This window comes from Meriones unguiculatus, chromosome 6 (genome assembly GCF_030254825.1).
Source record: "Meriones unguiculatus strain TT.TT164.6M chromosome 6, Bangor_MerUng_6.1, whole genome shotgun sequence".
NCBI lineage: Eukaryota > Metazoa > Chordata > Mammalia > Rodentia > Muridae > Meriones > Meriones unguiculatus.
Window position 1 is genome coordinate 117,584,518 of NC_083354.1, and position 27,145 is coordinate 117,611,662.

Here is a 27,145-nt window from a genome sequence, read left to right on the forward strand (position 1 = left end):
ATCTGGCTTTGCAGCAAGGACTTAGCTGTGTTTCCTGCTTCCATTTTGTTCATGCTTCGCCCCGGTTTTCCCACTAACTCTGTGAGATGATTTAGATCTTTCCAATAAACTTATTTCCAGTTTTTATATAAACAATCATAATCTAAGGAAATGCCATTTGATTGAAAGCCATAGACTGAAAAACAAAACTACAAAGGATAAAAACAGAAATTTACCAAAATATGTCAAATATAATGTTCATATCAGGAACAAAAGTCTCATACTATATGTAGTGAATATGTGTTTCAATGAATGAGAGGATTGTCAAGTTAAAGAGGTTATGAAGCTCCCAAAATATAAACATACCACTAGTGAGACTACAAAGAGCAATGAATAAGATCAATAAAGTAAATAAAATAGGGCCAGTTTTCCACAGACAGTAAACATATACTTTTGAAGTAGTCTTTTCCTGGGCAAAATTTATTTCTAGTTTAATCAGCTATCAATCATTTGCATATTGTCATCTTTGTTAGTTGTCAGCAAGTTTAACAGTCAAATGAAGATTTACTTCTCTGAGAGTCACAGGGATTTCAAGTAGCTTTTAACATAATGCCCTAATACAGTTTTTGAAGAGTCACATAGCATATTTCACCTTATTTAGGAGTTAGTTTTTCTAAACAAGGGTAGAAATTCTCAGCCTGGACTCAAATGTTATACTCAGGAGACATTAAATATTGAAAACGGCCATTCCAGTTATGATATAATATGAATATATTAATAAATTAAGTGAGTTTATTCATACTCTTATACAATGGAATAAAATTCAAGGTGACAATCACTAAAAGGTACAAGAAAGAAAATTATTTTCTGTTAACATTCATGATTCCCAATGAGGCTTAATACCAATGAGACTTTGTTTAATAACAAATACCGTGAAAAGTCAAGAAGAAGTTAAACACACACACACACACACACACACACACACACACACACACAGGTGAATTTTATGATGTTTTGAAATTTGGAAGATTAGCCAGATACTTCATTGTACCCTCCAGTGTACGAGCTGTGCGGACAGTGGCATCTTCACCTAACACTCCATGAACCATTTTCTAATTTATCAGGCCCCACATGAGATCTCTGTGGACAATATGAGAGCCAGACGCTTTTGTTCCGATTTTGTTTTTCAAAACTGTGAGCCAAATACCCTTCTTTTCTTTCTAAAATGAAAAGAAAATATCTCAGTGAAATTTCCTCAAGGGTTCTCTAATTACAATGTAATAAAAGCTACAAATTAATAAAAAAGATAAAAGCTCTAACAATTTAGTCCATTTGGTATTTTCAGTTTTTTTTTCTACAATTTTGAAACAAAATGCAAATCCTTACTACAATTATCCTCGAATACAGAGTTACAGTAGTATTTTTGTTGTCTGATTTCCTGCAGTGGCCTCAAAAATAATAGAAAACAAGCTGTCAAAATCTCTATTATAGTCCATTTCAAAACTGTCCTAGATATGGTAATATATAATCTCGCGGATTCACATCTTACTGTTGCAGTAACTGGGAAGTCCGGCATTAAAATGCCTAGTGCTTCTAGTACACGGAAAAGCCTAGGTCTGATCCCTGGCACTGAAACACACGTGAGCATGCACACATACTTGTATCTGGTGAAAGTCTTAGTTCTTATTTGATGGAAAGGCAAAAAGGTCTGTCCTGTCCTACTGAACCCTTTTGTAAGATCCTTACCACAGTCCTGAGGGCAGAGGCCTTATCATGTAGGCAGTCCCTAAAAAGCTCTAACTCTTATTACTGTTATCAATCTTTCTAGTTCTAGTTTTGCTCCTGAGTTTTCTCAAAGATGAGAAAATAAAGACAATATACTCTTTTACACGAATAGCTTTGTGCTAACTTCTTAAATTACAAGTCTGTATTGTAGGGGAAGTTCATCATTACCTCCAAGAATTACCACTTAGGCATCTTCCCGCTGTCAGCACAGACGCTTCTGGCAGCCAATAAGTTTTAGAACAGAGACTGATATTTAGAGGATGTTCACAGTAAGAGACCTCAGAGCACTTAGTCCTAAGTGGGATGCGTTCAAACCCTTGCTCTCAAGACTCAGGGATGTTTGTGGGAGAGGAGGCCGAGGAGCCAGAGGTGCTCAGTCACTCCAAGGATACAGTGTCTTCCAGGCACAGCAGTACTGATGCATATTTGAACTCACAGAGACAGCATGCACAAGGCCTGCACAGGTTCAAGCTGTGCAAACATCCCAACACTGGAAAGAAGTGGTCACAAAGTCCTAGCCCTAACCAAGACGCTATTTGAATTGATACCAGGTGGGAAATGAAAATGAGTTTTCTCCAATGGAGTGTCAGAAGGTATATCAACGACACTGTGGGGGCAAGCCCCATGCCAGAGAACAACATTAAATGAACTCCATGTTATTTTTGGGAACTTTTGTTTTGGTTTGGCATTTGGTCATATTGGTTTTTGTTTTGTTTTTTAGAGAGAGAAAGAATATTAAGTTGGGTAGGAAGGATCTAGATGAGCTGGGAGAAATACAGGATCAAAATGTACTATATGAAAAAATTTGAATAAAAATAATTTAAAAACAGCTTAATAAAACATAAAAGTTTACCTTTAAAAAAGTTACTACTTAAGCTTCACAGTTGCTTTTTAAACCTGCTTCAGAATTCTAGTAACCTTTTGGTTTTTGTAAATGAAAAGAATATATTTTTTTTTGTAGCACTTCAGAATAAAATTAAAATAACCTTTTTGAGGAGTGACAGTGAGGTAGAGGGAATGGCCCATGGATTGTAAAGCACCTCACCTGACAGTGGTTTTTTAAAGGGACCTGGGAACTTGACAAAGACTCAGTTATTAGACAACCATCCTAGTTTGCTTGGGTTTGTTACCATTTTAGTACAGAAAATCCCAGCTTGTGGAATTCTCCTTCTTTCACAGCCTGGACCTTTGGTCTTGGTGGGATATTGCTTCCCTACACTCCTGATTGAGGAAGTGAGTAAGGCTCAACAGTGCCTACTCTCATTATCGGTCATGATGACAGAAACGCTCACTGAAGCTTGAGAACCAGTGGTCTAGGAAGGACTGAGGAGCCTATCACTGCACAGCAGCGAAGCATGAGGGGACAGGAAGCGAGGCAGAAACCAAACACGGGAGGACATGCTGGATTTGTTAAGCTTTGTTCTAAAGCTGTCAGTCTTGGCTCATCAGCTTAAGGAGTTTTAAATCGAGAAGGGTATATTTTGGGATGGATCTTTATGCAGACAAAACTGCTACTAGTACTTAAAATATTCTATTATTTCCAATAAATAAACTATTTTATCCAATCTTAGTTTGTAAGTTAATATGAATTTAAATGTTTCATAAGAGACCATAGCCTTTATGTGTGCCAATCTTTACCAGTCTGAGTGCTCAGATACAATATCTAACTAACTATTCATCTTTAGCATATCTAAAAATGTATATTTAGTTTATATAGGCATACATTGTATTTGGGAAACCTTGGTAATTTTATGGAAATATAAAGTATTACTAACTCATAAAATATATATTCCTGAAGATGTTAAGTCTAGAATTGTGAACATAATTTTTGAAATTAAGAGTATAATTATACTGTAAGTATTTGGAAAATCATATTAAAATATGTCATCAAATAAAAAAAGTCCTTAAAACAATATTGTGCTTTTGTTGTATTAGAACTGTTAAGTGTTTATCATTAACTTCTGTTACAAATAGCTTTTTGGAAATAGTAGTGCTTTATGTTGCACAGAACTTATCTAGAATTGAGGCCTGTTTCTCACAGCATGCAGTAATATACTCACAATAGAAATATACATTAATACATTTTATCTTCTTCAATCTGTTCTTAGGAAATGGCTGGTTTCTTGAGGATGTTGTGGTGAGGGATCCCACGACCAACCATGAGTATGCCTTCTTCTGTCACAGGTGTGTTAACATTGGCAAGTCAGTTCATGTTGGACAGTTGTAAGTTCATATATTGTTGAGAACTAGATAGCTTATTAATCATCTTATTATATAAAATTATATAAAACATTACATAACATTATGTTTATGAACATTAACCATTTTATTGATTTATTCGTTGACAGTTTGTGTGATTTACAATGCATTGTCCTAGTGATCTCCCCACCTTTCTGCTTTCTATCTTTCTCCCATCCCACTGACTTCCACTCTCCTCCCACAAGTTGCCATTCACTTTTTATGGGTTTTTTTTGTTAGTATTGTTTTAGCTTTGTGTCTCACTAGATTCAACCAAGCATATGTGCATGAGTGTGTTGAGCTTTTGACAATGACTCTCTTCCAGAAGACATTGATTGCCATTGGCTCCATTAGGCATGGCCACAGGAATCTCATTTATAACTGAATGCTTACAGACTTGGTCTGGGGCAGGCAACTGCAGTTGTTATGAGTTCATGAGAGTCACGACCATGTCTTATCTATTATAAGGACTTCATAGCCTTCTCTATCGTCCAGCTCTTTCTTTCTGCTCACTCTTTCATGCTGTTCTTTGAGCCTTGGAGCTTGTAATATGGGTGTCCTGTTTAAGGCAGAGTACAGAACACTTACTTGGTCTTAATACCTTGACCAGCTGTAAGTCTACATTATCCATCATTCACTGCAAAATGAAGCTCTTTTGATCAAATCTGAAGACATTATTCTTCAAGGCCACTTTTTCCAAGGAGAAGTATTATCAATTATATGTACAATCATTCCTTATGATTGAAATTGAATACTTCGGAAAAGTTTGATAGAGCTTAAAGCATGATTTTTGCCTTTATATTGTAGAAGATATAGTTTGAAGATGTGAAAATATGGTCTCTTTGATGAGGATCCAACTTATCTTCAAAGTAATCAACTTGTATTATAAGTGCTAATTTTAATTTTTATGAAACCATTGTCCAATTGTAACAGGCCTTGACTGCTGCCTCATTTCTCCAGCTATGGTGATTAGACTTACTGTCTCTTTAACACTCTTCCCTCTTCCTAATGCTACAGGTACCAGCCATTTTCTAAACAACAAACTGGAGCTTGAACTAGAGCTGATTGCCAAAGAACACGACAAAATTATTAGTTCAATGGATATAAAAATCTATGGCACCGGAATTTAGCAGTAGAATTGATTGACATGCTTGTGTATTGAAGAAAGCATTCACTCTTCAGTAGATGCATGGTTCTTCCACCTCCCTCACAATCTTACTGTCATCTAAGGGTGCTCATCTCTGTCTCTACTACTCTGGCTTCCTTAACTCAGCGTCCATGCATTTCCCCCATTCCTGCTATCTGTTATTTCTGACTTGGGAAAATAAATGCCAATGGATTGGGTAAATAAAAAGCTTGAAAATGACTGACACATTTTTCTTTCCACAGGTGGCTGGATAAAGGAGAAGATGATGGTAAAATTGTCAGAGAAATATATGCCAGAAATAACACTATCTTCTCTGTGAGTGAGTATCATAAATACACTTTTTTTTTTTTGGAAAATAATGTCTTATAATAACTGAAGAAAACACAATACTCTTGGATTTAATCAACTTCTCCTTTATATTTCCAGGGAAAAAGCTAGAACTTAAGAGAAAAGAAACGGTAAGATTTGTTTCAAATGACTTAGTACAAATAATTTCAAATAGCTGTTTAATGTTCTAAAAACTGTTTGGTAAGGGCTATGATTAGTAGTTTCTTCTCTTCGTGTCATCTCAGATGGTCTCTGTTTTGTTTCTCTCTTAGTGGGCTGCTGAGAGCTGGAAGTTTATGAAAGGAAATACCCTCCAGTTTTACAACAAGCTTACAGGAGGGTTTGTCCGTCTTCATCCAGATGGCACGGTGGATGCTGCTGGGGAGCAGACAGACAAATATGGTAAAGTAGTTGTTTCATAGGAAAAGTGAGTCTGTTGTGTGTCCAAAATGTAACTGAAATAAAGGGAAACAACACGGGTGAGCACCGCCAGAAATACTTCTGAGTCACTGCATCTTCGTTTTATTTTTTTAATTTTTTTTATTAATTACACTTTATTCACTTTGTATCTCCCTATAAGCCCCCCCTCCTCCCCTCCTGAACCCACCCTCCCCCTCTCTTCTTCACATATGCCTCTCCCCAAGTCCACTGAGAGGGGAAGTCCTCCTCTCCTTCCTTCTGATCTTAGTCTATCAGATTGCATCAGGAGTGGCTGTACTGTCTTCCTCTGTGGCCTGGTAAGGCTGCTCCCCCCTCAGGGGGAGGTGACCAAAGAGTAGGCCAGTCAGATTATGTCAGAGGCAGTCCCTCTTCCCATTACTATGTAACCCACTTGGACATTAAACTGCCATGGGCTACATCTGTGCAGGGGTTCTAGGTTATCTCCATGCCTGGTACTTGGTTGGAGTATGGGTCTCTGGGAAGTTCCCTGTGTTCAAATGTTCTGGTTCTGTTGCTCTCCTTGTGTGGTTTCCGTCCTCTCCAGATCTTACTATTTCCCACTTCTTACATAAGATTCCGTGCACACTGCCCAACAGTTGGCCATGAGTCTCAGTGTCTGCTTTGATAGTCTGTAAGGCAGAACCTTTCAGAAGCCCTCTGTGGCAGGTTCCAAGCCTGTTTCCTGTTTTCTTCCTCCTCTGATGTCCTTCCTCTTTGTCTTTTGGGATGGGGATTGAGCATTTTAGTCAGGGTCCTCTCTCTTGATTAGTTTCTTTAGATGTATAGATTTCAGTAGGTTCATCCTATATTATATGTCTATATGAGTGAGTATATACCGTGTGTGTCTTTCTGCTTCTGAGAGAGCACACCCAGGATGATCCTTTTCAGGTCCTACCATTTACCTGCAAATTTCATGATTTCCTTATTTTTCATTGCAGAGTAATACTCCACTGTGTAGATGTACCACAATTTCTGCATCCATTCTTCAGTTGAGGGGCATCTGGGCTGTTTCCAGCTTCTAGCTATTAGAAATAAAGCTGCTACAAACATGGTCGAGCAAATGTCCTTATTGTGTACTTGAGCCTCTTTTGGATATATGCCTAGGGTGGCTGGATCTTGAGGAAGCACTATTCCTAGTTGTCTGAGAAAGCTCCAGATTGATTTGCATCTTTGTTTTTTAATTGAATTATTTTGTTATTTTGTATCCAAAACATTTACTGTTGCCAAATTTTTGAGGATGAACTATGATAGGATTTTTGTTTTGAATAAGTAAGTCTATTAAACATGTGGCAAGTAAAAGTAAAAGAACAAATAGCAAGTGGCAGGTAGAAAACCAGAACACTTGCAACATCTAGTAGAATGAATGGAGCAGCCTTGTTGAAAAAGCAAGCAGATGGATAAACATTATCAAATCGGGTATTTACAACACGGACAGCAACGACTGGAGAAGCCCTGTTGAGGTTGTCCAATGAAGAGAGAGAAGGAAGATACTAGGAAAACATCATTAAATCATGCATTTACAATATCCAAAAAAAATGGCTGGGGTAGCCCAGAGAAGTAGTCATGCTGGGATTCCTGACTGATAAATGACTGGCAAAGCATCCTCTCCTCAAATGAGATACTGACTTGTTGTTCTTGTTGCATTTTCTTTTCTTAAAATTATTTATACATTTATGTATTACATTTTATTCACTTTGTATCCCTGCTGCAGCCGCCTCCCTTGTCTCCTCCCAGTGTCACCCACTCTCCTTCTCCCCCTATGCCTTTTTCCTAGTCCACTTATAGGGGATGACTTCCTCCCCTTCTATCTGACCCTAGCTTAGCAGGTCTCATCAAGGCTGGCTGCATTATCTTCCTCTGTGGCCTGACAAGGCTGCACCCCTGTGGAGTCATCAGAGAGCTGGCTACTGAGTTCATGTCAGAGACAGTCCCTGTACCCCTTACTAGGAAACCCACTTGGAAACTCAGCAGCCAATGGGCTTCCTTTAAATAGGGGGTCTAGGTCCTCTCCATGCATGGTCCTTGGTTGGAGTTTTGGTCTCTGCAGTACCCCTGGGCCCAAGTATTTTGGCTCTGTTGTTCTCTTTGTGGAGTTCCTGTACCCTCCAGGTCTTTCTAGCTCCCTCTTCTTCCATAAGGATTCCGGCACTCTGCCCAAAGTTTGGCTATGAGTCTCTGTATCTCCTTCAATACCCTGGTGGGTAGAGTCTTTCACAGGTCCTCTGCATTGTAGGGATTTTAAATGTAGGATAAAAGTAGTAACCCTTGTTGTGTTTTCCTTCTAGTTGTACTGAAAGGCACAATGTTTAAAAATCTCTTTCTATTGTTCTCCTTCTTTGTTGCTGCCAGCCTTCTCCAGGACATGGAGTCTTAGAGGACACTTGAGATAAATATGCTTGAGTCTGACACACATCATTGTCCCAGAGTTCACTTTCAGCTGGCACAAATGACACTTGACAGTACATCAGTATAATCTATATTATATACACATATTTAGTTACAGACCTAGTCATACCCGTGGCTGGTACATACAGCATCTATACTTGTATAAATATACAGTCTTTGTACAATGATGACATCACCTAGCAGCACATTTTCAGTATCAAGTGAGACATGATTGTATATATTTATATCAGGGGATCCAAATATATAAAGCACATAGTCCTGAGAGGAAGGTGATTGCAGCATATCACTAATTCATCCTAGTCTCAGCAGTGTTCTGCTCCTTCAGACAAAAAATTAACAAAACCTACTAAATTTAAACTGCATTCTACACCAAATGGGACCAACACATTTATATGCCCAACAGTTGGAGACACACATTTTTTTCTTGGCTGCACATTTTTCAGGGAAGATAATATATTTGGCCATGAAACACATCTTGACAAACTTAAGAAGATAAAAATCATACCAAGAATATTTTCTAACCATCATGATAGGAAGTTATAATTCAATAAAGAGTTACAAAAGCATGAAATTATACATGGACAGAGATTTCTTTGGGTATGACCTATTCAAAAGCAAAGGCAACAAATCCCCACATGGACAAATGTACAGTATAGCCAACTATGAAGTTCTTGTATAGCAAAAGAAATAATCAATAAAGAAGCAACCTGAAGAATAGGAGATGTATTTAAAAACTGATGTACCTAATAAAGAGTTAATATCAAAATATACAAGGAGCTCTGCTTGGCAACTAAATAATGAGGAAAATAAACCCCATATATCTTATATCTAAATATTATAAAAAGCTTGACTAGACATTTTCCTTTTATTTTTTAATTAATTAACTTTACATCCTCGTCATAGCCCCATCTCCCCTTACTTTCTAGTCCCACCCTCTCTCCTTTCTCCTTCTTCCCCTGTTTCTCAGAAAAGAGAAGTCCTCCTTCCCATCCACCCCAGCTTATCACGTCATATCATGGCTCAGAGTGTTCTCTTCCTCTGTGTCAAGGCAGTCCCTCCAGGGGGAAGTAACTGAAACGCTGGCAAGGGGGTCCACGTCATAAAGAATATTTGTTCCCCTTATTAGATAACTCACACGAGGCCTGAGCTGCCCATCAGTTACATCTGTAGGCGCCCAGGACTATCCATTCAAAGTCCTTCATTGGTGCTTCAGGCCCAACAGGCCCCTCTTGGCTCTGGTTAGTTGGCTTAGACATTTTTCTAAAGAAGATGTGCAGATGGACCAAGTCAACGTTCAGAGTCATTAATCGTCGGAGAAATGCCAATCAAAGTCACAATGAGATGGCAGTTCTTGCCAGTTGGCATGACAGTTATCAAAACAAAACAAACAAACAAAAAACCAAGAACAAAAAACCCCAAAGCCTGAAACCAAAACAAAAGAGATAAGCATGTTGGTGGAAGATGTGGAGAAAAGGAAACCCTGTTGGTGGGAATGTTAGGACAGCCATTTTGGGAAACAGTAGAGTGGGTCCACAAAGATTTAAAGTAGAAACCGACTAACGTTAAAAAAAAAATATCATCTTGGAACAGAAAGACTTGTGGGAAATCTGAAAGTACCGATTCCATAAGATGGTACTCCATTCTACTGAATGGTGGTTCCCACACCATTAGAGGGTTGGACATGCCAGGGAGAGTTGACCAGGGGACATAAATAAAATATGAAGAAACTATTGTCTAGATGTAGAAAGAGTAGATAAATGGTTGCCTAGGGTTAAGAGTTAGGGGGAAAAATAGGAGGCACTATTGGGTAAGAGATAGGAAATGGTTGCCAATGATTTGGGGATGATAAAAGCTCTAAACTTGATTGTGATGATGGTTGCACAACTTTGTTGACATTTCTTTTAAATGAACGAACGAATGAATGAATGAAAGAAAGAACTGGATAGTGTATGTCCTTGTTTGCTTTCTGTAGCTGTGATAAACCCCAGGATCAAAAACAACTTAGGGGATGAAAAGGTTTATTTTATCTTACAGATTTCAGTCCATTTGCAAGGAAAGTGAAGGCAGCAGCTCATGCCAGGGACATGGAGGCAATGGCCTGGAGGAAAGCTGTTTACGGGCTCTCTCCAGTTCATGCTCAGCTAGCTTTCTTAGGTAAACCAGGATTAACCCGGCGTTGCCCACAGTAGGCTGGGCCCTCCCCAAAATAATCATCAATAAAGAAAATTCCCTACAGAGATTGACAAAGGTCAACTTGCAGTTCCCTTGAGTGAGTCTGCCGCTGCCAGGTGACTCTTGGTTGTGTTAATCAGACAATAAAAACTAACTGGGATATTATGTGTTATAGCCCCGTGTAACACTAAAAAGGGTTGCGGTATTGGAAGATGGCCCAGTGGTTAAGAGCATTTACTGCTCTTGCAGAGGACCCAGGTTTGTTTCCTAGTACCCATATCTCACAACCTTCTGTAACTTTAGTTCCAGGGGATCTGACGTCCTCTTTTTAACAGGCACCAAGAATGTACATGGTGCACTGTAATACTACTTTGTGGGTTCTTTTTTCTTCCATCCTTCTCCACTCTTTTTCTACCCTTTCAACTCCCTAACACTAGATAAGAGAGAAAGGGCGACAGGCAGGAAAGGAAAGAGATCCCTGAATAAAGTCTGGGGATGGAAAGGGATAACAGTTTTGTTAGGTTACTTCCTGTTGATCAGCGGCATCGAGCTCCTTGGGGCAATGAAGGCAATCCTTGCCTTCAGGATATCCAATTTCTTGTTCTTGTTGTTCCTTCTTTTTTCTTTCTAGCCCTTTTTAAAAATATTTATTTATTCACTTTACATCAAAGAAGGGAGGATGAGACCAGGAGGAGAGGAGGGAGGACTATGATCAGAATGTTTCTTCTTTGCACATCACTACCTAACAGACCTCGACCAACAGCAACCATCAACCAACCTACAATCATCCCCACCTCTGGGACCCTAGCATACCCTCAGAAAAGTCCCCAGAATTCCAAATGTCACACAATTGTAGAGACTATCTGAAGCTGGCAAACACAAGCCTCTGCTAGAGCATGAGGCAAACCACGGGCAGCTGCTGTGAAGCATCTCCACATTCCCATACCTGCTGTTAAAACAAAAAACATATTCTCATAATGTTTCTGTGTTGTTTTTTTGTTTTTTTTAGAAACCGAAATTCCAAAATTCTCACTATAGCATACATGCATAGATGCAGGCAAAACACTCATACACATAATTTTTTAAAATCTTATTTTCAAAAATGGAATAAAATGATTGTGATGTTTAAAAACCAATAAAATATAACATGCCTCAATGGATTTAGATTTTGGTATTTATGGAATTATTAAACTATGGGAATATGTGTTAGCATATTTGTAGAAATGGTTCCCTAAGTCTTAGACCCCTCCATTATTAGCTCATTAGTTCTTGCAATTAGTGTATCATCTGAACAATATTTCTTTTTTTTAAATTTTTCTTATTAGTTACATTTTGTTAACTCTGAATCCCAGCTGTTAGAGGTGTGCTCCCTCATTCCCTCCCAATCCCACCCTCCCTCCCTCATCTCCTCCTTGCCCCTTTCCAAGTCCACTTATAGGGGAGGACCTCCTCCCCTTTCATCTGACCCTGTTTTATCAGGTATCTTCAGGACTGGTTGCAAAGTCTTCCTCTGTGGCCTAACAGGATTACTCCTCCCTTGGGGAGTGGGGAGGTCAAAGAGCCTGCCATTGAGTTCCTGTTAGAAATAGTCCTTGTTCCCCTTACTATGGGAAACCAATTGGTTACTGAGCTACCACGGGCTACATCCGAGCAGAGGTTCTAGGTTATATCCATACATGGTCCTTGGTTGAGTGTCAGTCTCAGAAAAGACCCTATGCCCAGATATATTTGGTCCTTGTGGAGCTCCTATCCTTTCCACATCAGACTAACTCCCCTTCTTTCTTATGATTCCCTGTACTCTGCCAAAGGTTTGGTTATGAGTCTTAGTATCTGCTTTGAAACACTGCTAGGTAGAGTCTTTCAGATGCCTTCTTTGATAGACTCCTGTCATACTGAACAATATTTCTTTGGGAGTCACTATCCTGAGTTATTGATGAGAAAATTGAGAGAGATACAAAGTTATTTGCTCAAGGTTCCTTAACAGCATGTCAGACTCATGTCAGGGTTCCAGGCTCCTTGCTTATTTCTCATTTCCATAACCTGCCAGTCTCTGGGACTATCTGTAATTACTCAGCAGTATGTCATATTTTCACAAAGGTGTTTAATTATTAACCATTAAGATATATTTTATTGTGCAGACAAAACATCAGTTAAAGATTAAATAGATGTCTTTCTAATTTGAATGGTTTGCTGAACTTTTCACTTTTAAAACTGTGACTTTTAAAAATGAATTTAAATTGTAAATGCATAATGGTTTTTTTTAAAAAATGTAGGGATCTGTAGCTATTTTCTTTGTGAGATCTGGCTCATAGCTAAAGGTATTTACCCCTGTAGTTAGTTATAATAAAGATTTAAATACAGAAATTATAAATTGTATTTCTCGATGCTATGTAAATATGTACATATAATAAGTTGGGTAGTTCCTTGTCAAAAATTGAGGTTTAGGAACTTATATCACTGAGTGGTTACTATAATCCCCTCCTCATCTGATATGTTTTGACTATCTTCAAATTTTTAATTAATGCCAAGTAGGCTACGTTGGTAGGACTCATTGCAAAGAGCAATTCAACTTAAAAAACCAAATTTTGTTACAGTGAAGTAATTCTATAGACACATTATTTGTCCTAATATATGTACTTTATATTATCCATTTGTACCTGTATGGGCTATAAAACACATATACCTAAAAAATAATTAAGAAATAAATTTCAGAAACTTATTAGGAAATGAATCATGTCTCAAGAAGCCATTTATTTTAAAAATTATTTTATTCAAATACTCCATACCTCAGCTAACCAAAGTACAAACCATGTATTATGAATTTTCATATACATTATGGGAGACGTTTTACTTTTTTACTAGTTACAAACATTAAATTAAAACATATAAAATATATTATTATAAGATTGTAGTGTGTAATTGAAGGAAAAGGAGCTTTTAAGGACTGCACTACTTGTTAAATAATTAAGAATATCTTCTAGGTCTCTTTGATGTGATTTTCAACAAAGGGAATATATGCATTTTCCAAAGCCGTGAGATGAGGCATCTCTCTCTCACCCTTGACAATGGTGCTGCCACTGGAATGGTGAGTAGCAGTGAATTTTTGAGATACTGATCACACTTATATTATTCAGTCTAGTCTTTCGCACCCAGCTTTCTGGCCTTGCACTATTTAGTGAGTGTGGAGGTTAGAGGTGTGCTCAGCCATGTTTGTGTCTAATAAATTTTCTCTTCATTATGCGTTGTATATGACAAATCTTACCTAAATTAATTTCATAAGATTATCAAATTAAGCATTTCCTTTGGCTTGTTATTTTTACTTTCTATATTGGGTTCAGGGAACTGAAATTGCTATTTTTGTTTTGTGAACTTTTGAAAATTTTAGGTATACATGGCCTTAAGTTTCAACAATTGAAATAGACTGAAACATTAAAATTTCCAGTAAGCTTTAGAAGATTAGCCGACTTTTTAATGGCTTAGGGATCATATTGTTAGGCGAAAAATCAATTTTGCCCACAAGCATGGCATCTCTTTTTAAAGATGACACCACAAAGGATAACTGATAAGCAGTGAATTGAGTCCTAATGCGCATTATGATGTTAGATTTGTTAATTTACCTGCTGAGAGAATTCATGTTATGTGACTTAGCAGAAGTGGGGCATGAAATGCAGGACTGAGGGTCTCAGGGTTGTAATGTAGTCAATGGAAGCAGCAATCTGAGTCATGCTATGTCTGACTCACACATGTTAGACGATATTAGTGATCTGAACCCACATTTAGCTTAAGGAAAAATATCATTAAATAAATGTTTAATGTCATTTTAGGCCTAGTATTCAGGCTAAGTGATTAATCAGTCTAACATTCCTTATGAAGTAATTTCTCTTCTACTTTGGACTTTGGAAGATACCCATAGCACATGAAGAAGGCCATAGTGAGTGCTTAGTAAATATGAATCTGATGGCTATAGACTCTCCTGAGTGTCTTCATTTATGAAGAGAAGCATAGGGTTGTATATGTAGTTCAGTGTGTAGTGTCTATAAAGCCCTGTATACCATCCCAGCATACACAAACACACACACACACACACACACCACACAAAGGGAACAAAAGAAAAAAAAAGACTTAGAAAACAATCTCATTATGTTTTTAATAAAAAACAGTTGAAAAAATAATTCCACTACATTTTTTTCTAAAATTGTAAACTCTTACTCACTAGGAAACAATTGGCCAGTGGGGAATTCTGTCAGCTACAGTTTGAGTTTATCTGTTTCACATAAGGTCTTACCTGACATGGAGCCTCCTACTTTATAGTAGTTTGGTCTATTCTGCCTACCATGATATTCTCATGGAACCTTGAATGGTCTCTCTCTCTCTTTCTCTCTCTCTCTCTCTCTCTCTCTCTCTCTCTCTCTTTCTTTCTTTCTTTCTCTTTCATTTAATCTTACACAAGGTTTCTCTGTATAGCCCTGGCTATCCTGGAACTCTCTCTGCACACCTCTGCCTCTGCCTGCAGAGTGCTGAGATTAAAGGTATGTGACACTATTGCCCAGCTTTGAATGGTTTCTGAAAGGTCAATAGCTCTGTAAATATCTATCAGACTTGGCTAGAAGAACTTTCTCAGGATAGTAGACCACTGAGGAGTTATCAGTGAGCCGTGTTTCCTTCCTAAGGCACACCGTGGGTGTGGAATAGGTTCTTAAACATTCTAAGGAATGTTTTCTCCTAAAGTTGTTTTGTAGATCAAAAGCAAAATTATAGGAATGAGACAACATTCTCGTTAATGTCACTTTTCAGTTCCAAGTTAGGAGCACTCAATTAAATGAATAAGTGGGGATGATGAAATGCACATTAAATCTCATGAATTCATCTCCACAGCAGTGTGCAGTGGTCTTTCATGGGTTTCTGGCACAAATCACTGCCAATAAGGCTGAGTAATGAAAGTGGTAATGACAAGGGCATGAGCCTATGTGCATAGTCCAATGGTTATGTAGCATATTCAAGTATGTCAAGAGATTTTTAAACTCTATTTCCGGTGCTAGCTCGGGGTTGGTGTCTCCCATTCTCTTTCAGGCTAGTGGAGGAGCCGTCTCCGAGCTTCGAGTGCTTTCTCAGCCAAACCGCTGTGTAGTTCTTGAGTCCGTGCGGCTTCCTGGGCACACCCTGATTGTTGACCGTCACGGCAAAATAGCCGATGAGTCATCTGCAGGCTACGCAGAGCGTTCAAAAGAATTCTTGGTTTTTGTTAAGGTAAACTCGAGGAAAAATCATCAGAGTTCAAGTCCCAGCTTTTCTCTGCCTTATTGAAAAGTTGAGAGTTGACTCATACGTCACTAGTCCGATCTCTTTCCACCAGGGGGCACTGATGGCATTACCATTCCATTTATGGCCTTTGAAAAGCCCTGGGGCCGCATTTTCAGCAACAATGAGATTGTGGTGGGAGTAAAGTCCTATACCTAAAAGGAGTTGGAGGTTAAACCATGGATGTGAATTCCTAACGGAGCATTAGCGGTTCTTCTATGGAACTTTCCAAACCATCAGCATCTGTGCTCTTTGATTGTTAGATATGCGTGATTCTGACCTAATGCTCATATCTCTTTATAGCATGCATTTATGAATACTTAAAATTATTTGATATAATATGCATATGTAATTAAAGCTAATATAGTAGCTATAATTTATAGTTTTCCTTACAGGAAGCTTTACCATATACAAGGCTAAATTTAATAAAATCATCTGTATTTTAAAAGGGAAGATCTTCAAGGATATTGAAAGTTCTGGCTAACATAGCATAATTAGTAAAGGTTGTATTATGATTCCAATCCAAGCCTGCCTTTCAAATATTTTATCATTATTCTCTTAACCTCTGAGCCATCTCTCCAGCCCTTATCATCATTCTCTATAAGTACTTTCTCATATTACTTTACTCAAAAAAATAAAAGTAACTCATTCTAAGTTCAATAGCATTGAAACAAGGATGTATTTTAAACTACTAAAATTAAAGTATTAAAAACTTCTCTTTATTTTACACTTATGCATATGATAGTTTACTATATAGTTTGATACATAACTTCACTGTGTCTTATTATTTGCCTAGCTTTGAAAACTAGAAATTGAGTTTTAGGACAAAAATACAAAATTTTAAGGCTGAAGGAAAATATTCATCATTTTTTTTTTCTGGAGATGTATCAGTTTTGCTCCTATGAAAGCTAAGGCAGGTGTGAGGTGAGAGGGGAATTTGTTTACTTCTATCATCACTGCATTTTGGGTTCACCAGACTCAATGTCCAGGCTTTGCTCTTCACTAGACGGACTCCTGGAATCACTAAGCTATCATGCTCACAGTTTCAGCTTATCATCGAGAAAAGATACAGATCAGATCTGTGAGGTGGGAGAAATGTAGAGCAGAACCCCAGAAAAGCAGTAAACACAGAACTTGCCCTTGTCATTTCCTCCTAGAGTCAGGCAGAGGTGATTTCTCAGGGCTGGCTTTCAGGGCTATATCAAGAGCTTTGCCTCCCCAGGAACCCTGACCCGAGCACTGGTGTCCAGTTTCTACAAATGGAGTCCATGTGGGTGGACTTAGTCTCTAGGCCCTCTGTAGGTTAACTGGCAATGTACGACACAAAAATCCCCTCCCCAGTTTGCACCACCATTTCTGGCCGCCTCAAGGCGTGCATACAAAGTCACACACTCTATCAGATGTGGTGCTCCAGGGACTTAGAGATTACAGGCCGGAAACTGAGGCAAAGGCTAGGCCTCTTTGTGTAATGTTAAATTCTTCACTTCAGCATTAACTGCATTAACTTCAGTTGTGTGTATTTTCCTCAAGTAATATTTAGCTGTCAGTTTTCTAGAGGAATAAATATATATATATTTTCAATTACTAGTACAGATTACTTTTCCTTGTTTCCTTCTCCATGTTCATATCTTGTGATTTTGAGATTCTGCTTTAGGGCATCCACATGGCTGGTCTTAGCCAACTCTTTGTAGTATACTTCTGATCAAACGTCAAGAGCTTTTAATACTTTCTTCTGAAGATAGGATTACATTGGATTATTTAAGTATATTTGTATTTGCTATTTTTTTCACCCTTTCCTATATTCAACTATTTAACTATTATCCATATAATGCTTTCTATAATTCAAGTACCCAGCATGATTTTTCTTTTATTAAGTTATTCATTTTACATCGTAATCATTTCCTCTGGTTCCACCTTTTCTCCCTCTTTCTTCCTATCCTCCTATCCTAGCCCATAGAAAGGAGGCCACTTTCCCTACCATCTGACCCTAGCCCATCAAGCCTCATCAAGGTTGCCTGCATCCTCTTCCTCTGTGGCCTGGCAAGACCTCTTCACCAGGGGCCAGTGGCCAAAGATCAAATAACAGAGTCTATGTCGGACACAGCCCCTAATCCCCTTACTAGGGAACCCACATGGAGACTGAGCTGCCTATGGGCTACATCTAGATCCTCTCCACGCATGGTCCTAGGTTGGTGTATCAGTCTTTGCAGGCCCCCCTGGACTCAAATTTGTCTGAGTTTGGCTGTGGGTCTCAGCATCTGCTTTGATGCTCTGCTGGGTGGAGTCTTTCCGAGGACATCTATGGTAGGCTCCCTTCCTGTTCCTTCTCTTCATCTGCTTTGGGTGTCTATTCTATTTGCTCCTCTGAATAAGAGTTAAGCATCCTCCTTAGGGTTCACCTTGTTATTTAGCTTCTTTAGGTCTGTGGATTTTAGCATGGTTATCCTGTATTATATGGCTAATATCTGCTTATAAGTGAGTATAAACCATGCATGTCTTTCTGGTCCTGGGTTACTTCACTCAGGATGATCTTTTCTAATTCCATCCATTTGCCTGCAAATTTAATGATTTCTTCATTTTTAATAGCTGAGAAGTGTTCCATTGTGCAGATGTACAATGTACAGTTTCTTTATCCATTCTTCAGTTGAGGGACATCTGGATTGGCTACAGTCTCTGGCTATTATGAATAAAGAGTATGAATGTTGAGCAGGTGTCCTTGTTGTATAGTGGAGCATCTTTTAGATATATACCCAGGAATGGTATATTTGAATCTTAAGGTAGAGCTGTTCCAAATTTTCTCCCAGCATGTTTGAAATTTTGCTTTGTATAAACATTAAAATCATTTGCTTATGGTGATTAAAATTTCATAAGAGAAATATTTGTGTTTGTATCTTACTTTTCAAAGTGTCCAAAGCATCTGAATATTACCCTCTCAATAACTAATTGTAGCCATAAATCCACCTACAACTTCTTTTTCACTGAAACGACAGTGAAGTTGTTTATTTCTTTTCTTCATTTTCATTTACTAGCTGCTGGTACTATCCTGGTCACTGCACCCTCTCTTAGCCATTCCATCCTAGCAGACAGAGAGCCTTGTACTTAACCACGTTTCTGTTTGTTTCTCTGAAGGGCATATTCCTCAACAGTGCTGTGGTTATACTTGCTACAAGCTTGTGTCAGGCTCTGTGTCTGCAGCCCAATGGAACGTGCACTGGAGCAGGGAACCAGTCAGAACAATCCCACTGGAGAGTGCATAGAGTCAGTTCTGAGATTTGCATGTTTGAAAGTGTGAAAACTGCACGAATGTATCTGAGGATTAAAGACGGGCACTGTAATGGCATGGTAAGCATCTCTTTTATTCCTACCAGCAAATGTTCAGATGTTTGTCTGTAATAGCCATGAGAACAACCGTTCTGAGTGAATGGATGTTAACTTTTACCTACAAATTCTTTGGAAACTGGATACTATATGTGGCATGTTCTCCTTGTCTGGTATTTCAGTAAGTAGAGAGGTAACTGTGAGCCTGGTGTGTTTAGACAAATACTGACTCCACAGAGATTTTGAATTAGTGTGTACAAAGCACTAGGAATTGTGTTTGTGTTCAAAGCAGATTGTGAAGTCAAAGACTGCTGGGAGATAAGGTCTCCATTTCTTCCCTCCTTATTCTATACCTTTTCTCCCCTCCTCTTTCCTCCCCTCCCCATTCAAGCTAGCCTTGAACTCGTGACCCTGTCCTCTTTTCTTAGCCTTCTGGGTGCCAGGCTTTCAGGCATGTGCAGTCACCATACCTAAATGAAAGCCCACATTTCTAATGAGCTCTGAACTTGCTGCTGTTGTTGATCTTTAAGCCTACTCCACAAACCCAGCCTCTTAAAAGTTCCAGCTCATTGTTTCCTTCTTAGTGCCTGGATCCCACCACTGGAAAACCCACATGTTGTCAGCAAGTGCTTTTAAATTCTAAGTGGAAATCAGGTTTTAGCAATCTTGAGCCTTAGGAAGGCCACTGAACGGAATATAGATGAATAATTTTCTTTGGGTAAGGGAGCTTATGTGATTGTCTCTCTATTTTTAAATTGAGATAGAGCCTCATTATGTAGCCCTGCTAGCTTGGAACTTGCCAGGCTGGCCTCAAATATAAAGAAATCTACATGTCTATGCCTCTTGAGTGCTGGGATTAAAGGCATACACCACTGCTCCCAGCACCAATTTAATTTATTAGAATGGTTTACAGGCTATAGTCCAGTTAATTCAACAAGGGCTGGTTATGAATGGAAAGTCCAAGAATCCAGTCATTCTACAGTCCTTGAGGCTGCGTGCCTCAGCTAGTATTTAGTAAATACTAGAATCCTGCTGAAGTATGTTTTAATGACAGTGAAGGAATGGACTTGCTAGCAATGTGAGAGCAAGCAAAGAGTGAAACCTTCCTTTTCCCATGTCTTTATATTGGTGTCCAGCAGAAGGCATGGTATAGAGTGGAGGTAGGGTTTTTCAGCTCAGAAGATCAGGATTAAAGGTGTGTCTTTCTGCCTCAAAGATCCAGATTAGAAGTAGATATTCCCACTTCAAATTAGCAAAAATCCCTCATAGGTATGCTCTCCATTTGGGGGTTCTAGTTGATTCCAGATGTAGTCCAATTGACAAAAAGGAATGGCCGTCAATTCAGAAGTTCTTCCTTCTTCCAAGTCTGACACTTGGCTAAATAGGGGATCATACATGAACTTATGCAGATAGTGAGAGGAAAGGCTCAGAACTTTCCTGATCTTCCAGGTTCCTGTATTAGCAGCACGCTGAAATGTATACATGTAATACTTAATACTAGCAAAGCAAAAAGTTTGTGTACACATTCACACTTAATTGACATTCCTTATTAGCTTACAAGGGCATAATAAAATCAGTTATACTATAATTTCACAGAAGAGGCTGAGGCTGAGTTAAAGAGATGAACTGTCGTGCTCATGGTCTTTCAACAGATAAACAAGCTAATTGGGATAAACATAGGTAACATTACAATGACGGTGTGAACTATTTAAGTATGATGTCATCCAATGCTCAGCCATTCTATGGGAGGAGCATCAGGGAGTTGGCTTATCATTAACATGTACAAGGTGTGCAAACCTTGGAGTAACGTGCTGTGATGTGCATGTTAAAAATCACTGGGCAGGGTTTCTGGGATACAAATAAGCATGACTCCTATGTCTGGATTGGTCAAAACTGGCAATTTGTATCTACTCTGCATGGCAAACATAGAAACGTGGACAGTGATCATTCATTTTTTAATTTAACTGCCTCATGCTCATTTTCAAAGCTGTGTTAGGTTTTCCTGTAACCACAGAATATATGCATTTGTGAGGGGAACTCGTTATGTTAGGTTGAATAGCTCTTCAATACTGTATGCAAGATGGAGAGCCAAAGGGATCAGTAGCTGTACAGGTCTGGAAAACGGGAAGTAGAGACCTATCATCGCCTCTTTTTCAATGTTATAAGATGGCGAGTAATGGGGACTAAGCTTTGTTACCCACCGGTGTAAGCTGCTGAGTAGTAGGAACTTGCTAAGACCAGTTGTTCAAATTCTTGTTGGAGTCTCTGCGTGACATTTCTTCATTCTGATTATATGGAAGGTTATCTTTCACCAAGGATCTTAGAAAACGAGGAAAAACGTGAGCATGGCCTTTCCATGCTTGGCTCAGGCTCGTGTCAGGTTAGTGGGTAGTTCCTCCTTTTGTTTTGATGGTTTGTTTGTTTGTTTGTTTCTATAGAGTAGGAGAATTTTAATCACAATGACACTGTGAAGCAGAGATAAGAGGTTTGGTGACCCCCAGGTCTGTTTTAGGACACTAATGTGAGTTTTAAGTGAAGAGGAGAGGATTAGAACTCTGAATATTTAGGCAGTCTTGGTCAAGATATGACTGGTAATGGTTGACCATTGTCTCAGTTCTGGTGTTGAAAAGTAGTTTTTCTGTCATTGCTAAAGGGGAGAAATCCGGCTGCCACGAGATGATTATTCTAATTGTCCTTCAGGATACAGCCTCAGTTGCCTTCACTTGAGAGCTGGTCAGATTTTGAGGCTCACCATAGCCATATTGTCATTATCTCATTGTTGGCGGCAGCAGGTAGTTATCAATCAGTTCTCTAATTCCTGGAACGGAGGTTTAGAACAATGACTAGAATCATTTGGAGGCCTTTCTGGGGTGTGAAATAGGACGCTGTAAAAGATGACAGTAAGATGGGCCCACTAGTCTTAGCAATGTACTTTTAGCCTTGAAAAGGGATGAGAGGAGTTAGATATCAGCAGGTTTTCAGCGGACATCCTGAGGGATTAACATGCTCGTTTGTTGAATTAAGCATATGGATGGTCGAAAATAAAAGAGACAGATACAAAATGAAGATAAAGCAGCTTCTAAGTGTTAGTTACAGGGCCATTTTTGGGGATCGTGTTTTCTCACCTCATCAGACGTGGTCCAAATAAATTTTAGCCTAGCTTTTCACTGGGTTTGGGTCCTTGACCTCTCATATAAGATGGAACAGAACTTTAGGATCAGCTAGAGTTCTCCTGGCCTCCACATAGAAAGTTATTTTGAGCGTACAAGGCCTAAGTCACTACCATGAGTCCCTAAGGCTACCTTCTAAACCTTTACTCTAGCACTGACGCTGGTATCCAGGCTCTCTTGCTGGTTTTTTTTGGCTAACATATAAAGAACTGGCTTTTGCTGTGACATTTTCATACCCTCAAATCATATTTTGTTTTGTTCCTACTCCCTCGTCTCACTGTCCTCTTCTTGCTGGTCCCTTTATTCCAGCAGAGTATCCATCTTATGCTTTCCTGACACACAAGTTCTAGTGCCCTTTGCTATCTGTCTTTATACCTTTTATTTATCTCTCATAGTCCCCATCCTATTTTCATTTCCTGTACATACACATAAGCACATATGCACACGTGTACATTTAAATCTACATTCCAAATGTGAAAAAAATGCAATATTTGTTTTTCTGTTTCTGATTCATTTTGTTTGTCACAATGATATCTATTTCCATCTATTTTCATGTGAATGTCATAATTTCACTTTTCTATAACCAAATAAAATTTCATGGTGTATCTGTATTTGTTCTATGTCTGCACACCTGTGGATAACCATCTATGCTGGTTTCATTATCTTGTGAATAATGCAGCAGTCGATGTGATGTTGAAGTGTCTCTATGGGATGCTTACAATTACTGTTTTTTTACAGAAGAGTTTCCATGGAAAGTCCACCATTAAAAACAAAAAAAAGAATTTAACAATTTTGCTCATCCTTAAAGGATAGCATTTTAATTTGTGTTTTTTTTTTTAAAGTTTAATAAAAATATAATTACACTATTTTCCGTTTCCCTCCAAGTCCTGCCATACTGCCCGGTTCTTCTCAAATTCATGGCTTCTTTGTCTTCAGTCATTATTGTTATATGTATGTCAGTAAATATGTAACTGGAACCTGCTGAGTCATTTTAGCGTTGCTTGAGTGATATGGTTCTAAGCATGACCACTTGACCACTTGATATTGGATTACCAATTAGGGGACTCCTCGCTGGAGAAGACTGATTTTCCTTCTCTCAGCAGTCATTAGTTACCCTGTTGCTCTTCATTTGCATTTTGTCCAGTTGTGGCTTTCTGTAATGGTCTCTGTCTGTGGCAGACAGAAGCTGTTTTGCTAAAGGATGAGAGCTACACTTATCTCTGTGTGTAAGGATAAATTTTAGAATGCAGTGTGGAATTACGCCTGCTTATAAACGTGGCAGGGCTTCACTAGCCACGTTGTCCTGGTTTATAGGAGTCACAGCTTGGCAGGACAATTGCTTGCTTGCTATCTTTGGCAGTGTACATAGCACCTTTAGGCACTATGAAAGGTGGTCCTCAGAGACGATGCTTTTTGGTCAGATTCAGCTCAAATTCTTTGAGTCCTGTGTTCAAAAAGCATAGTGCCTTTGACAATAAAGTCTTATCTTCAACTTCTGGGGAGTAACCAAGGGCAAAAACAACCTATTCTGTTTTTAGAGTTAAAAAAAAAGTCTAGCCACTTTCCTTGAGCCTGTTCTGTGTGTTATGATGTGTTTAATGACTCAGTTTGGTTGTGATTTGAAATTCTTTGTGCAAGGTTTTGGCAGTGAGTTTGTCTAGCCAAGATGCCTGTGTTCCTCTCCTCCTGTGACTATTAATGTGTAACAGTGAAGAGCATCATTTCTCTCCTTGTCTCTGACATGAATCAGTAGACTCTGGAATTTCACTGCTTTTGAAAACAAATGAGAACGTTACCATAATTACTGTAGTTTGTATATATTTAGAGGCTGGGGTAAAGCACACTTACTGTCTCCAAGGCGATGTAAAATGCACTCTGAGGTAAATGGTAATGCGTGTTCATATCACTATGCCTTAAAAGTCCAAAAGTGCTTTGGTGCTGACTGCTCTTCCACAAATGCTCACTATAATAAATTGAATCAAATAAAAGCATGACTAGTTCTAATGTGTTTGCCAGCATACATCTAAGAACATTTTCTTGTAGGTAAACACATCTTCAAACCAAGTGATATCAATCCTTTAATAAATGTTTCTATTTCTGTCACCAGAAAATGTTTGTTCTGTAGGAGTAAATCATGCGATGTGGTAGAGATTCAGGCTCCTAACAAACAACAATGCAGCTCACCGGGGACAGTTGTAAGGGAGTTACTTTCATGAAGCAGCAGCCTCAGAACAACATGGGTGGGCAAATTTAAAAAAACAAAACAAAACTGTAGGCACTGAAAGAGAAACAAGATTAGTGTACCCTAGAGACCAGAAGGCAGGCACATCCTGCATCGGCAGGACGCTTGTGGAGGGCAGTTCAGTTGGAAGAAAAAGACCGTTCTATCATTGACAAGTTTTGCTTGATTTTAGGCAAATAATTACAAATCATACTTTCCTTAAGCAAACATTTTTAAAAAAAAATCAGTGTAATAATGTCATGTTTGTATACAAGCAATGGCAAGATAAATTATTTCAGTTGACTTTTCTATCAAGTGGCCTCATATTTAATGCTAATGTAGAACACAATCTACATATTAATTTTCAAAGCTATAGAGAGGGCCTTGAAAATAGCAACAATGCTTTCCTTATCAGGATCAAACAGATTTGCTAAGGGAATACAATATCAACTCATCCATTTTGGAAGAGAAGGCTGTTTGGAGCATTAGTAATGTTGAATTACAGAATCTATATTAATATTAAAGGCATATTTGCTTTATTTATTAAAATATCCTAAATTCAGAAGCCTTGATATCTGATAGGTGCTCAGCAAATACCGAATGAAAGACAAGTTAAAAATGTCACTTTGGTGACGTCACTAGGACTTTTTCTTCTCTAACAAGCCACGAGGATGTGGTCATGGAATGCATGGTCAGAACATGCACTCGATACCCTACAGCAGCTTTTATGTACTTCGCTATTGTTTCTAATATTTAGAGGCCACACAAGACCCTTTTGTATATACTTTCTTTTATTTTCCATCTGAAATTTTTTAACCAGTGACCATGGGATTAGGGATAAAGCAGATTGTATGCTTGTTTATTTGCTTGCTTGTTTGTTTGTTTAAAGGAAAAAGAAATAAAGGCAATTCTGGTGTTTTAAAATTTAGTTATGTTAAATTTAATATTTAGTTTTTTGCTTGAAGGATAGAATTACCATTCTTTGAGGTGCTTCTGAAAAAGTATGTATACAACCATTATTTAGAAAAAAATAGAAAACTAGAAATTTTATCTAAATTATTATTCAACTGCTTATCTGAAAGCACACAGAGAGAGAGGATGGATTTGAACAGGAGTCAGAATAAATTTCCTGGAATGTTGACTTTTAGAGAGAATAGTCTCACTTTTCATTATTACAAGAGAGAGAAAATATATTACACAAACCAGTCACACTGGCAAAACAGAGACAATTAACAGTGGTAACAAAGAGACAAGCTTGGTGGGAAGACCTGCCTGTTGGTAGGCCTGTAGTAAATGTAGTAAGGCTGGCCTTCTGCCCTTGTTTAACTTCAGTTAAAAGGGTGTAAGCAGGCTGTAATGCTTCAGTGTGAAAGAGCAACAAGGGAAGTAGGTGTGTATGTTAGTGTTCGTATGGAAGATATGTCTCCAGGAAAGGTTTTTTAAATTGTATGAGTCAAGGGGAATTTTTTTGGGCCCTTTAGTAAAAAGTGATACTAATATTCAACGGGACAGCTGTGCTATGTTTGAGAATAAAATTAAAGTTAATAAATCTGTTATCTGTGTAGAAAATGGACTTATTTATGGAGAACCTAAGGTGTAGGAGACTAGACTATAAAAACAAAGCAGTTTGACTAAAACCTACAATACACTAAAGTACAAGTACATGTCAGCATGCTTAATTAAGCTGATTGATTTTTACCCTCTAAAATATTATATATGCATTTTGGTTTCTCTTTTCTGTTCAAAGATTAGTCTGTTACAGGGTCAATAATAAAATAGAAGTTTACACATATACATGCGTACTGATCTTATTAGTTTGTTTATTTTTTTATTTCTCCCCTTTCTTCCCTGGGTGCTATCCAGATGCAAAACTTGAAAAAAAATTCATAAAGTCAAAGACTAGGAGCACAGGATTCTGTTCTGTAGACCCATACTAGTTTCCAGTATCAATGATTTTGTTTGTCTTTACACAGACCAGTGGTATATACGTTAGTCAGTTCCTTGTTACTGTAATTAAATAGAGGAAGAAAATGACTTTATGAAGACTAATGGTGAGCAACTCTGAAATAAACAACACATAGTAGCCTTTCTTTAGGTGGAGCTCCTTTGTGATTCAGAGCCCTTTGTTCCTACCCCTGTTCCCTTCCTTTACCTATGATGGGGTCTCTGTTTCTGGACATTATTGAGAAAGTGTGAAAATGTCCTAGAGTTTTCAAGCAGATGGCTTGAAAAAGAAGAAAAATTATTTTCTTGAGAATGATTGATTTTCAGTTCTGTTCAGTGTAATATTTGCTCAAATTTGTGAAATCATGTTATTTTAATTTTAGGGTACTGGAGATGCTGATTGTCATTTTAAAATAAAAAAGAACCTGGAAAATGCATCTGTAAGTCTGGAATCTCTGAAGAGCCCAGGACTCTTTGTTGGGCTTCAACCAGATGGACAGGCAAAAGCCATCATCTATACTAAAGATGAGAGTGTTTGCTTCTATCCACGTGTTATCCAATGTATGTTTACTTCAAATATTTTAAAGTTGGTCGGCTTTATGATGGTCCTTGTGGAATGTCTGAAAATTTCATTGCAGTTTTAATAGAAAATACCCCATTCTTGAACATTTTTCCTTATAATAATACTAAAAATGGTAT

The 27,145-nt window shown here is 38.3% G+C and overlaps 1 protein-coding gene across 1 annotated transcript in view; it reads left to right on the plus strand.

The window, feature by feature from the left end:
• The window catches only part of Rp1 (RP1 axonemal microtubule associated), a 223,286-nt gene that overhangs the window by 115,067 nt on the left and 81,074 nt on the right, over nt 1-27,145 (plus strand). The window contains exons 9-16 of the mRNA XM_060385925.1: nt 3,873-3,948; nt 5,392-5,468; nt 5,576-5,607; nt 5,749-5,878; nt 13,477-13,580; nt 15,566-15,742; nt 18,923-19,135; nt 26,830-27,007. Of these exons, the coding sequence (XP_060241908.1) occupies nt 3,873-3,948; nt 5,392-5,468; nt 5,576-5,607; nt 5,749-5,878; nt 13,477-13,580; nt 15,566-15,742; nt 18,923-19,135; nt 26,830-27,007 (987 nt within the window). The remainder of the gene's footprint in view (nt 1-3,872; nt 3,949-5,391; nt 5,469-5,575; nt 5,608-5,748; nt 5,879-13,476; nt 13,581-15,565; nt 15,743-18,922; nt 19,136-26,829; nt 27,008-27,145) is intronic.